General features: G+C 46.5%; 1 protein-coding gene across 5 annotated transcripts in view; it reads left to right on the top strand.

Annotated features, from left to right (window-relative positions):
* The window catches only part of pak3 (p21 (RAC1) activated kinase 3), a 159,266-nt gene that overhangs the window by 105,782 nt on the left and 39,480 nt on the right, over positions 1-14,004 (top strand). For 2 of the 5 annotated variants that reach the window (XM_033030804.1, XM_033030803.1), the window contains exons 5-7: positions 525-581; positions 3,469-3,525; positions 10,246-10,283. In XM_033030804.1, coding sequence (XP_032886695.1) covers positions 525-581; positions 3,469-3,525; positions 10,246-10,283 — 152 coding nt within the window. The remainder of the gene's footprint in view (positions 1-524; positions 582-3,468; positions 3,526-10,245; positions 10,284-14,004) is intronic. The other 3 variants (XM_033030805.1, XM_033030806.1, XM_033030807.1) reach the window with 3 other exon arrangements.

The following is a 14,004-nucleotide window of genomic DNA, read 5'->3' as shown; positions in this document are numbered from 1 at the left end:
GGGAGTGGATGGGATAGTGGGGATAACATAGAACTTGTGTGGACGGGTCATTGATGGTCAGTATGGGGCGGCACAGTGGTGCAGCGGTAGAGTTGCTGCCATACAGCGCCGGAGACCCGGGTTCAATCCTGACTGTGGGTGCTGTTTTGTACGTTCTCCCCGTGACCTGCTTGGGTTTCCTCCCACACTTCAAAGACGTAGGTTAATTGGCTTCTGTTAAAGAAAAATATAGTGAATTGTCCCTGGTGTGCGCAGGATAGCGTTAGAGTGCGGGGATCGCCGGTCGGCACGGGCTCGGTGGGCCGAAGGGCCTGTTTCTGCGGCGTATCTCTAAACCAAACTAAACCTTGGCTCCGAAAGTCCAGTCTGGGTAAATTTGAAAGTAGATATATGAATGTAAGCTACTTGATTCTTGCAATTGCCATTTCTGCTAAAGTTAGTGAACACAATAGTTTCAGCCGCTGTTATTCTGTAATTGTTACTGTGTTTTTTTCTTCTCTCTGTCCCTTTGCTGCGGTGGTGAGATTTACATTCTGATCCCAGGCCTCACCATGTACCACTCTTGTACCAACCAGTCAGAGGTATTTAAGAGTGCTGCCATCACTCCACTTCTTCCGCTTGTTTCTTTCCCCACCCCCCCCCCTCCCCCCCTCGAACCCCACCCACCCCACCAACCCCTTCCTTTTTTTTGAGGTTCCACCGAGGCTGCAGAAGGAATTAGAGAGACACAGTGAAGTAGGAGAGGGTATCGCCTTCATCCCACAGTGGCATCAAGTGTTTGTGTTGCCAAGCGTCACGCTGCCAGGCCACTTCAACAGTACAAGTCTGTGTCATTTAAAGATCTGTGTGGGAAGGGACTGCAGATGCTGGTTTAAACCCAAGATAGACACAAAAAAAGCTGGAGCAACGCTGCGGTTCATGCAGCGCCTCTGGAGAGAAGGTCCCGGTCACGTTTCCGGTCTCGAACACCTGCCCCTTTTCTCCGGAGATGCCGTCCGAGCCGCTGAGTTACTCCAGCCTTTTGTGTCGACTTCATTGAAAGATCTGCGACCTTTACACCTCGTTCAAGCATAGACCCAAAGGGCGTTGTTGACTTTGGCCATTGACGGGATAATCGCATGTTCTCCAGCGACGCTGCCTGACCCGCTGAGTTACTCCAGCTCTTTGTGTCTTTGTGTTTATTTGCACCGACTGCCTGTTACAAATCTTTCCCGATTTAAAACAAAAGCACATCTTTTTATTTTTGGTTTGCAATGACTTCCATGCAATGGAAAAAGATATAAAGGCCGGGTCGAGTTCCATGTTGCCCAACATCACCATAGACATGCTCTGTTTTAGAATGGCACCTGGAGCCCATCTGTGTTCAACTGCACCTTTGGGTGCAGGTACCATTATTTCATCACCTTGCAGACAGCCTCCTGACTGTGCTTGTTGCTTTTGTTTCGTAAGTGTTCAGTTGCAAAATGGCCCACATGTCAGCATAAAGTGGTGGCAGGCTCAGAGTAAGTCAGTTAATAGTACAATGAGGCATTCCTTCGACGGATATAAAGATTATGTACAGGGCATTGGTGGTGGGCAAGTTGGGCCAAAGGGCCTCTGTCCCCCCCACTGTAAGACTCTATAATAGAGGGTAAAAAAAGAAAATAAGGCTTTAAGAACCTTGGTCTCTCACCTAAAGCTCAGTTTAGTTTAGTTTATTGTCACGTGTACCGAGGTACAGTGAAAAGCTTTTGTTGCGTGCTAACCAGTCAGCGGAAAGACGATACTTGATTACAATCGAGCCATTCACAGTGTATATGACAAATGATGAGGGAATAACGTTTAGTGCAAGGCAAAGTCCGATCAAGGATAGTACGAGGGTCACCAGTGAGGTAGATAGAAGCTCAGGACTGCTCTCTGGTTGAGCTAGGATAGTTCAGTTGCCTGATAACAGCTGGAAAGAAACTAATGATTGAAGTGATAATAATAGGAGCCTATTCAGATTAACAGCTAGAAGTCAAATCCCTTGAGGAAGGTCATGGAGAAATTATTCCGTCGAATATTAATTTTTGTGCATGCAGTTTTATTTTCACGTGGATGACTAGAGTGAACTTTAAGAATTGCTCACTAGTGTTTACTTGCAATAAGTAGAGATTTTATACATAGCCTCGTCCACGTGGTATCATCAGATTTAGCTGTCGCCTGCTGATTCCCAGATTTGTTGGGTGTTTTTATCAAAATGTTTCGAGCAGATCTTTTTGTCGGGTCTGGGGAAAGTCGGGACGTCAAGAGAGTTTTATTGTCATAAGTCCCAGATAGAACAATGATGTTCCTGGCGTAAAATGGAGGGAGATTGATTAGTGCGGGTGTCAGGGGTTACGGGGAGAAGGCAGGAGGATGGGGTTGAGAGGGAAAGATATATCAGCCATGATTGAATGGCGGAGTAGACTTGATGGGCCGAATGGCCTAATCCTGCTCCTAATTGCTTATGAAAATGTACTAAATGGAGCAGTACAGAGGTGTTAGATCAGCAGCATAAAATGATATGTATAGTGTTTGGGACTTTTGTTATAGAAGTCTAGATTATCAAATAATATTGAAGGCATTTTGGTGTTGTATATCAGCTCTGATTTATTTGCCATCAAGTTTAAACTATTGCAGAAATGTGAAGGGTAATCTCTGAGCAGCAGCAAAAGATATGTTGCACTTTCACCACAATGATGCCATGCATCGAGGGGCATTGTGGCAATTTTGATATGATTTGCATTATTTGCATCATTTGCTTGCAGAATGAAAGACTTGCTAAATGCATCTCGATGAAGGTGGTGTCACTTTAAACAAAAAACAGTGTTGCCACGGATTAGAACAGGTGTGCCCGAGGTACAGCATAAAGCTTTTGTTGCGTGCTAACCATCCAGCAGAAAGACAATCCACAATTACAATCGAGCCATTCACAGTGTGGAGATACTTGATAAGGGAATAACGTTTTTCATGAGGAATAGCAGCCGAATTTGTCCATTCGGCCCATCAAGTCTACTCCGCCATTCAATCATGGCTGATCTATCTCTCTCTCTCCTAACCCTCATTCTCCCGCCTTCTCCCCATAACCCCTGACACCTGTTCAGTGCAAGGTAATCATAGTCAAAGCAAGAAATATTACTGTGGCAGTAGATATTTAAGAGTGTGGAGCGATTGTAATATGTGATTGTAGATTTGCTTCCATGGCCGGCAAGCCAGTAGTCGCCTGAGCTGGGCACCATCTAATTGTTCAGTTTAAGCTGATTGATTGCTTCAGTGTTAATTACAAATTTTAGAAGCAGTCCTTTAACTAAAATCAAATTCCCAGTCCCTTTCCTGTGTTCCCGTTCCCGTTCAGTCGTTCTATATGTCTTTATTGAAATAAGTAATCGATAAAAATATTAGTGTGAGACTTCTGTAATTTCTGTAATTTTTCATTTCCAATCACTTTTCGTTTGACTTTTATTGCAGCAGTCTATTCTCTGATGGTACCCCTTCTAAAGCACTACAAGTGCACAGATATAACTGGTTGGTTGCCTGACTTTTGAACCTATGACATTGAATTGAGTTTGCCAAGTAGCTAGTTTGGAGAGGGTAGTGGAGGGGTGGGGGGTGTGGCAACAAAGACAGAAGGGAATCTCTAGGGATGAGCCAAATGAACAGTCCTGATACTGACTGATCCAAGCACAAACTCCACAAAGTTTTTAATTTGGATGGAGAAAAAAAATGAATTTGGGGGGGGAATAAAATCTAAATTCAGATCTATTCAGATAGTTACAAAGAGTTCTGTCCATGGCTACAGATGGACAGAAGATCTCGACATATGAAGGATCAGTATTTGCATTCTGCCAGATAGTTCTATGCACAAATATTTCATAATGGGCACAAAATGGTGCAGCAACTCAACGGGATGGGGCAGTGTCTCTGGATAGAAGGTACGGGTGACGTACCCGTCGGACCCATAAGGTCACCCTTTTCCGTCTATCCAGAGATGCTGCCTGTCCTGCCGAGTCACTCCGGCATTTTGTGTCCGTCCAGGGTGCAAAACCAGCATCTGCAGTTCCTTCCTGTACACAATGCATCAAGGGTCTGCTCTGCACATTCCTGGTTTGCATCCCACTCACATGGCCGAAACCATTAAGGTCAATGTGTACGCCAAAATGTTGCTAGTCTTTGTGGTGTTGGAGGTGATTCATCAGCTGGCGTTGCAGGTAGGGGAGACTGCATGTGCATGTGTGTTTTGGTCAATATCAAAGAGCATAGAATTCCCTTGCAGTTTGAGTAAAGGCCATGTCCATTGGATTCCCTTGCAGTCTGTACTTGGGCGTGGAGCTGTGTGGATCAAATTGTTGGATTCCATTGTAACCTTTGGAGGGTCTATGTGTTATTCACCCACATTGTCTTGGACAATCTCTCTGCCCCTGTGTTTAACCTGTTCACTGTCAAGTTTGTTTTTTTAGCGCGGCACGTTGGCGCGCTCACAGCGCCAGAGTCCCGGGTCCGATCCTGACCATGGGTGCTTGCCTGTACGTTCTCCCCGTGACCTGCGTGGGTTTGTCTCCGAGATCTCCGGTTTCCTCCCACACTCCAAAGACGTACAGGTCTGTGGGTCAATTGGCTTGGCATCAGTGTAAAGATTGTCCCTAATGTACGACAGTGTTCATGTGCGGAGACCGCTGGTCGACGCGGACTTGGTGGGCCGAAGGGCCTGTTTCCGCACTGTATCTCTAAAACTGTATCTAAAAAACTATTGGCCATGACATGAGTATACTTGGGAGGGTGGGGTGGTGGCAGTGAACAGGTTAAGTTCCATCTTTGTCCTTTCTTGCCATGTAACTTAAACTTGATCAGATTTCAAATGCACAAATGTGAAGCTCAGATGTATCTAATCAATTATCTCCAGGAGATCTTCCAATATAGTTGGATCTCAAGATCCGATTCTGGAACACAGTTGACGGAACTTCCAATTTTTGCAGGACAAAACTTCTCTGCATTTACAACCTCCAATGTGTAATGGAAACCACATTTTCTGTTTTGTGTTCATCGCTTTGCTTCCCTGACTAGAAACTGTCCCGATCTGTTTGAGTTCTAGATTTGTACTTCTCGATGCTATTTTTCTTATTTTAAGGCCAACTTTAAATGACGTGGCAGTTTTTAAGAGTTTCCGTGTGTTTTCTGGCTGGTTTATAACAATTCTGTCGCCAATTAATCCTTCATTTGACTGTTGGGGGATGAATGAATGAAGATGGTTGACAATGTTCTCTCCCTCCTGGCCATCTTGGAGTGCGCGTTGTACTCTCAAACTCTCTCTAGATGCTACTCATCCCCAAACCTTGTTTCCTGCACGCAATAACTAGAGTCTAGAACCATAGATACGTGATACAGCGTGGAAACAGGCCCTTCGGCCCAACTTGCCCAAACCGGCCAACATGTCCCATCTACACTTGTCCCACCTGCCCCCGTTTGGACCATATCTCTCTATCCATGTACCTGTCCAAATGATTCAGAAATGTTGCCATAGTACCTGCCCCAACTACCTCATCTGGCCCCTCGTACCGTTTGTTTTATGCTGACGTGAAGTGTGTATTTTCCAGAGATATTACAAGGATGTTGCCAGCACTCGAGGGCCTGAGATATATAGGGAGAGGTTGAGCAGGCTAGGACTTTGTTTTGTGGAGCGCAGGAGGATGAGGGGTGATGTGACAAAGGTGTTTTAAATCATTAGGGGGATAGATAGGGTGACTGCACAGAATCTTTTACCCAGTGTTGGGGGACCATGAACCAGAGCTCATAGGTTTAAAGAGGACATAAGTGATAGGAGCAGAATTAGGCAATTCGGCCCATCAAGTCTATTCCGCAATTCAGTCATGGGTGATCTATAGTCCCAACACCGTCAAACGCTCATCATATGTTAACCCACTCATTCCTGGGATCATTCTCGTAAACCTCCTCCGGACCCTCTTTGGGGCCAGCACATCCTTCCTTAGATGTGGGGCCCAAAACTGCTCACAATACTCCAGATGCAGCCTGACCCGCGCTTTATAGACCCTCGACATTGCATCCCTGTTTTTGTATTATGGCCATTTAGAAATAAATGCTAGCAAATTGTTTCCTGCCTGCAACAACCTGAGAATGTAGTCACAGAATGATACAGCGTGGAAACAGGCCCTTTGGCCCAACTTGCTCCCACCGACCAACACGCCCCATCTACACTAGTTGGGGACGGGTGGGGACAGATTTAATAGGAACCTGGTGGGCAACCTTTTCATACAAAGGGTGGCGGTTATCTGGAACGAGCTGCCGGAAGAGGTAGTTGAGGCAGGTATTATAATAACATTTAAAAGACACTGGGGACTGAGGTGAGAAAAAACGTTTTCACCCAGAGAGTTGTGAATTTATGGAATTCCCTGCCACAGAGGGCAGTGGAGGCCAAATCACTGGATGGATTTAAGAGAGATAGAGCTCTAGGGGCTAGTGGAGTCAGGGGATATGGGGAGAAGGCAGGCACGGGTTATTGATAGGGGACGATCAGCCATGATCACAATGAATGGCGGTGCTGGCTCGAAGGGCCGAATGGCCTCCTCCTGCACCTATTTTCTATGTTTCTATGGAACATACATGAAAAGGAAAGGTTTAGAGGGATTTGGGTCAAACGCAGGCAGGTGAGACTAATGTAGAGGGGGCATCTAGGTTTGCATGGGCAAGTTGGGCCGAAGGGCCAGTTTCCGTGCTGTATTTCTATATGGTCATCTTGTAGGGATCATTGCCCAAGGATAGTGCCAGCTTGAAAATGGCCAAAGATTTTTGTTAGCTGCAGAGGGAGGAATGAACACATTCTCAGAAACACCCACCCTGTCGGTCTCTTCGACAAGGCTCCCAGTTTTCATAACCTAGATCAAACTATCTACTTATTGTTCATTTCGTTCAATCACTCTGTTGTGAGCCTGAGGTGTAAAAGACCAATTTTCCTGTCGTCTAATAAAGTCTCTTCTGTGACAAAAATCAGATAATCTCACATTTTAAATGTTTCTACTCGTTCCATTTGTCAACAGCTTTGTCGGATGGAGTTGCCCTCATTTAGATTTTGTACAAGTGCTTGCTCACATTATGTTTGAGTCTTCTTCACCTGCTCAATGTACATTCCACGCCCCAAACTTGTCCATTGGACTACATCATCAATTCTCTGCCAATGGAGTAATTCAGGGGGACAGGCAGCATCTCGGGAGGGAAGGAATGGGTGACGTTTCGGGTCGAGACCCTGAGTCTGAAGAAGGGTCTCGTCCCGAAGCATCACCCATTCCTTCTCTCCAGAGATGCTGCCTGTCCCACTGAGTCACTCCAGTGTTTTGTGTCCATCTTCGGTTTAAACCAGCATCTGCAGTTCCTTCCTACACTAATCAATGGGAGCTCCAGGGATTATTGGATAAACAGCAAGTTTCTTGAATAAAATTTGATGCCAAGCAACACTAAGGTCAAAGGAGGTTTTAATGAGTTTTAACATATGATGAGCATTTGACGGCACTGGGCCTGTACTCACTGGTTTAGAAGGATGAGGGGGTCTTCATTGAAACGTACAGAATAGTGAAAGGCTTGGATAGGGTGGATGTGGAGAGGATGTTTCCACTAGCGGGAGAGTCCAGGACCAGAGGTCACAGCCTCAGAACGTTCCTTTAGGAAGGAGATGAGGAGGAATTTCTTTAGCCAGAGGGTGGTGAATCTGTGGAATTCTTTGCCACAGCAGGCTGTGGAGGTAAAGTCAGTGGATATATTTAAGGCAGAGATAAGAAGATGTGCTAACGACAGGGGTAATGAGGTTGGGGCCCTTTTTCAGACATTGTAGTTGGGGGGAGAAGTGGGTCTGAGACAAAACCTGGCAAGTTATAGGTGGATACAGGTGAAGGGGGGGGGGGGGGGTGGAGGGGTGGAGGCAGATGTTTGGACAAAGGCCAGAGATGAAAAGACAAAGAGCGTGAGATAAGGCTAAAGGAGGCGTGAAATGTGAAGTCGGAGGAGGGAATGTAAGTGGAAGGGGACGGGGAGGAAGGGGAAAGATATTCAGCAACTTGTGTAGTGTGGGACTACTTAAACAGTAGCTCTTGCTGGCTTATATTTCAGTTGGTCTTTTTATAACTCTTTGTAAATCGGAAACTAAAATCAAAACCATGTGCTTTAATGAAGTCTCATGACTCTGAGGCCGTATAAAGCCATTCCCCATCAGAATAGAGAATGCTCTGTGTTTTCAATAATATACTTTCAACAGTAGTTTAAAGGTTACATTACTCAAAGCTCGGAGCCAATATTAAATTCTTTCTCCATATTGCACACAGCGTGTGCTAAAAATACCTGAACACAGGTACGGCACGGTGGCACAGTGGGTGGAGCAGCTATCTCACAGCGCTAGAGACCCGAGTTCGTTCCAGACCTTGGGTGCTGCCTGTGTGGGGTTTGCACGTTCCCGCTTGGATGGGGTGGATGTGGAGAGGATGTTTCCACTCGTGGGAGAGTCTAGGACCAGAGGTCACAGCCTCAGAATTGAGGGATGTTTTTTTAGGAAGGAGATGAGGAGAAATGTATTTCGTCAGAGGGTGGTGAATCTGTGGAATTATTTGCCACAGACGGCTGTGGAGGTCAAGTCAATGGATATTTTTAAGGTAGAGATTGATAGATTCTTGATTAGTGCGGGTTATGGGGAGAAGGCAGGAGAATGGGGTTGGGCGGGAGAGTTAGATCAGCCATGATTGAATGGTGGAGTAGACCTGATGGGCCGAATGGCCTAATTCTGCTCGTACACCTTATGACCTCCCTGTGACAGCGTGGGTTTCCTCTGGGTGCTCCGGTTTCCTCCCACATCCCAGAGACGTGCGGGTTTGTGGGCTAATCGACCCTCTGTAAATTGCCCCTAGTGTGTAGGGAGTGGAAGTGGGATAACATAGAACTGGTGTGTGAACGGGTGGTCGATGGTTGGCATGGACTCAGTGGGCCGAAGGGCCTGTTTCCATGCTGTATCTCTAAACTAAACACAGTATGCTGTCAAACATTGCAGCAGGATCGTGATATTTTGGCCAGGTGGGTTGAGGAATGATTGATGGAATTTAATACAGAGAAATGTGAGGCAAGTTACATTTTTGGGGGCACTAATGTGGGCGGCACCTACACAGTGAACGGTTGGGCTCTGGGGAGTGTGGTGGAGCAGAGAGATCGAGGGCTGCAGGTACATAATTCATTGAAAGTGGCATTACAGATAGACAGGGTGGCCAACAAGACTTTTGTCACATTGGCCATCAGTCAGAGCATTCAGAAGTCGGGAGGTCATGTTGCAGTTGTACAAGACATTGGTGAAGCTGCTGTTAGTTTTGTGCTCAGTTCAGGGCACCTTGTTATGGGAAAGATGTTGTCAAGCTGGAAAGGGAGCAGAGAAGATTTACGAAGATGTTGCCAGGACTCGAGCACCTGAGCCATAGGGCGAGGTAGAGCAGGCTGGGACTGTATTCCTTGGGGCGCTGGAGGATGAGGGGTGATTTTATAGAGGTGTCTAAAATCATGAGAGGAATAGATTGGGTAGATGCACAGAGTCTCTTGCCCAGAGTACGGGAATCGAGAACTAGAGGACATAGGTTTAAGGTGAAGGGGAGAAAGATTTAATAAAGAATCTGAGGGGTAACCTTTTCTCGCAACGGGTGGTGGGTGTATGGAACGAGCTGCCAGAGGATGTAGTTGAGGCTGGTACTATTGCGACATTTAGACTGGGTACATGGACACGTCAGGTTGAGAGGGTTATGGGCCAAACGCAGGCAGGTGGGAAAAGTGTGGATGGGACATGTTGGTCAGTGCAGGCAAGTTGGGCCGAAGGGCCTGTTTCCACACTATATGACTCTGTGCAGTATGCTATCACCACAATCAAACACCAGTCCAGTCGATGAAAACATGTGAAGTGAGTATCTGAGATCAAATCAAATTCCCGAACATCCTGACTGATAAAAGCTTGAGGGTGAAGAAAGTCAAATTCTAAAGCCGTGCGATCTTATATCCTTAACTGCATCAGTATCAAAGCTTATGATTGGACTTTGTGGGCCGAATGGCCTCATTCTGCTCCTATAACTAATGAACATAATTCTCATTGCGATTTTGCAAATCAGAATATTATTCGAGATAATAAGGATGTTTGTGTAGCACGGGCTGTGTGGTTTTATACACAAATGCCAATTCTGGTATAAATCTACATTTGCAATTTATTTTTGACCTTTTCAGATAAGTCAGCTGATGGATACATAGCAGGGAATGCTCTGGTGAGTATGAAAGCGGGCAAAAGGCGAACAAACGTATCTGTTCTCTCAAAAACAAACGGTGGAAAGTGGGGAATTCCTCCTCATTCTGTCTTTAGTCTGAAGAAGGGTCTCGACCCGAAACGTCACCTGTCCATGTTCTCCAGGGATGCTGCCTGACCCGCTGAGTTACTCCAGCGTTTTGTGTCCCTTTGTATATTGATCAGCGTCTGAAACCTTCTTTAGACTGATTGTAGGGGGGGGGGGGGGGGGTGGGGAGGAGGAGAAGGGAAAAGGGGGAGTTTACCCCCCCCCCACCAAAAATCATCTGAAGAAGGGTCCCAGCCAGAAACGTCACCTGTCCATGTTCTCCAGAGATGCTGCCTGAACCGCTGAGATGCTGCCTGAACCGCTGAGTTACTCCAGGACATTGTGTCCTTTATGAGGATGTTGCTTGGACTCAAAGGACTGAGCTACACCAAAGGTTTCGACAGGTTAAGACATTATTCTCCGAAGCACAGGGTGATGTGCGATGCTCTTATAGAGGTGTATACAATCATGAGGGCAATGAATGCACAGAGTTATCTAACCAGGGGTAGGGAAATCAAACGTAGAGGACATAAGTTTAAGATGAGGGTGGGGGGGGGGCAACATTTAATAGGAAGCTGAGCAGCATGTTTTTCACTTGGAGGGTGGAGGGTGAATGGAACGAGCTGCCGGAGGGTGTAGTTGAGGCAGGGACTGTAACAGCATTTGAAAGGCACTTGGACAGGTACATGGATAGGGCAGGTTTAGAGGGATATGGGCCAAACGTGGGTAGGTGGGATTCGTGAAGATGGGCATGGTGCAGACCAGAGGTGTGCTTGCCTTGGTGAATGCTGAGTGCCTGGAACACGCTGCCAGGGGTGATGGTGGAGGTAACTGTCTTAGTGGTGTTTAAGAGGCTTTTGGATAGGAGTATGGTTATGGTCAGGATATGGATCATGTGCAGTCGGAAGCGATTGGTATTGCGTTTGGCAGGACATTATGGGATGAGGGCCTCCCTGTGACCTGTGTGGGTTTTCTCCGGGTGCTCCGGTTTTCCCCCACACTCCAAAGACATGCAGGCATGTAGGTTAATTGGCTTCTGTAAAATTGTAAATTGTCCCTAGTGTGTAGGATAGTGCTAGTGTGCAGGGACCTCTGGTCGGCAGGGATTCAATGGGCCGAAGGGCCTATTCCGTGCTGTTTCTCTAAAGCCTAAAGTCTGTACACACACACATATACACGCACATACCTACCTACCCACCTGTCAGCGGTTATGGGGAGAAAGCAGGACAATGGGGCTTGGAGGGAGAGATAGATCAGCCATGATTGAATGGCGGAGTAGACTTGATAGGCCGGATGGCCTAATTCTGCTTCTATCACTCATGAAGACAAAACTAATGCCCCCAAGTCTATGTAGTTCAGAGCCCAGTTGGAGATTGTGGTGTTTAACAGCCTGATGGCAGTAGGGAAAAAGCTGTTCCTGAGTCTGGACGTTACAGTTGTCTGACTCCTGGTTAGTGCTGGTGTCATGATCACCATGGGAACTGCTAAGCTTTGCCATTTAATTATATCTTTGGTTCTATTCCAATCAATGTGCCCTTTTAATTCTAAATCTGTCTCTGTTCACTGAGCGGAAACCCTCTGTATCTATGTTAGGTCTCTCCCTTTTTCCCATCTCGTCCGACTTTTCCCAGTAACATTTCCGATCGCTAAATCAGTTCTAGATATTTTTTTTTAATTCACAACCACTGATGCTGGAAATCTAAAATATAAACAGAAAAGTGCTGGAAATACTCAGTGGGTCAGGCAGCAGCTGTGGGGAAGAAAGGCAGAGTTAATCCCACTTGCCGATTTTTATTTATTTTTTGGCGGCTGCCGGCATCATGGACTGACGTATCGAGTCACCAAAAAAGTCACGGCGTGACGACGTATTGATACGAGGTGTCTCCTCGAGTGTCGCAACATTTTTGTTTTTCGCCGATGGGTTTTGAAACATTCAAAATCTTTTGGCGACCCTGATACGTCCGTCAATGACGCCGGTAGTCGCTGAAAAAAATCGCCAGTGGGACAGGCCCTTTAACAGTGAAGAGTTGATAGTTACTGTATTACCGAATAGTGAAAGGCTTGGATAGAGTGGATGTGGAGAGGATGTTTCCACTAGTGGGAGAGTTTAGGACCAGAGGTCACAGCCTCAGAATTAAAGGATGTTCCATCAGGAAGATGAGGAGGAATTTCTTTAATCAGAGGGTGGTGAACCTGTGGAATTCTTTGCCACAAAAGGCTGTGGAGGCCAAGTCAATGGATAGGCTTAAGGTAGTGAAAGGTAGATTCTTGATTAGTACAGGTGTCAGGGGTTATGGGGAGAAGGTAGGAGAATGGGGTTGAGAGGGAGAGATAGATCAGCCACGATTGAATGACGGAATGGACCTGATGGGACGACTGGCCTACTTCTGCTCCTATCACTTATGAACATGTTTTGGGTCGAAGCCCCTTTGGTAAAACTGTGAAAAAAGGGAAGAGAAAAGCAATGAAGTACGCATAGAAACATAGAAAATAGGTGCAGGAGTAGGCCATTCAGCCCTTTCAGCCAGCACCACCATTCAATATGATTATGGCTGATCATCCAAAATCAGTACCCCGTTCCTGCTTTCTCCCCATATCCCTTGATTCCGTTACCCTAACAGCTCTATCTAACTCTCTCTTGAAAACATCTAGTGAATCGGCCTCCACTGCCTTCTGTGGCAGAGAATTCCACAGATTCACAACTCTCTGGCTGAAAAAGTTTTTCCTCATCTCAGTCCCAAATGGCCTACCCGTTATTCTTAAACTGTGTGACCCCCTGGTTCTGGACTCCCCCAACATCGGGAATATTTTTCCTGCATCAAGCCTGCCCAATCCCTTAAGAATTTTAAATGTTTCTATCAGATCCCCCTCATCCTTCTAAATTCCAGTGAATACAAGCCCAGCCGCTCCATTCTTTCATCACATGTCAGTCCCCCCATCCCGGGAATTAACCTGGTGAACCTACACTGCACCCCCTCAATAGCAAGAATGTCTATTCTTGACACAAAATGCTGGAGTAACTCAGTGAGCCAGGCGACATCTCTGGAGCACACGTTCAGGTGACATTTCAGGTCGGGACCCTTCTTCGGACTGATTGTGGTGGGGGGGGAGGGAGGCTGGAAGAGAAGAGGGGCCGGACAAAGCCTGGAGATTTTGACAAGGAGAGAGTGCTGGAGTTACTCAGCGGGTCAGGCAGCATCTATGGAGGAAAAGGACAGGTGACATTTTGAGTCAAGAACCCTTCCTGGAATAAGGCAGAAGAATGGGGTTGAGAGGTGAAACGTGAATGGTGGAGGAGACTCGATGGGCCGAATGGCCTAATTCTGCTCCTATGTCTTCTGGTTCAATCCTCCGGGATTTTGTCTTTCCTTGGTAAACCAGCATCTGCCGTTCACTTTGATTAAGGGCATTTTGATGATGTTGCTGTCTAGATTGTAAGATGATCAGAGGACATGCATTTAAGGTGAGGGTGGGAAGATTTAATAGGGACCTGAGGTGCAACCTTTTCACAAAAAGGCTGGTGGGGGTATGGAACGGGATGCCGGGGCATGTAGTTGAGGCAGGTACTATCACAATGCTTGAGAGACATTTGGACAGGTACATGGATAGGATAGGTTTAGAGGGATATGGGCCAAATGCAGGCTGGTGCAACGAG

The sequence above is a fragment of the Amblyraja radiata genome, chromosome 12 (genome assembly GCF_010909765.2).
Source record: "Amblyraja radiata isolate CabotCenter1 chromosome 12, sAmbRad1.1.pri, whole genome shotgun sequence".
NCBI lineage: Eukaryota > Metazoa > Chordata > Chondrichthyes > Rajiformes > Rajidae > Amblyraja > Amblyraja radiata.
Note: the sequence above shows the minus strand (reverse complement) of the source record. Positions and strands in the feature narration are given on the sequence as shown.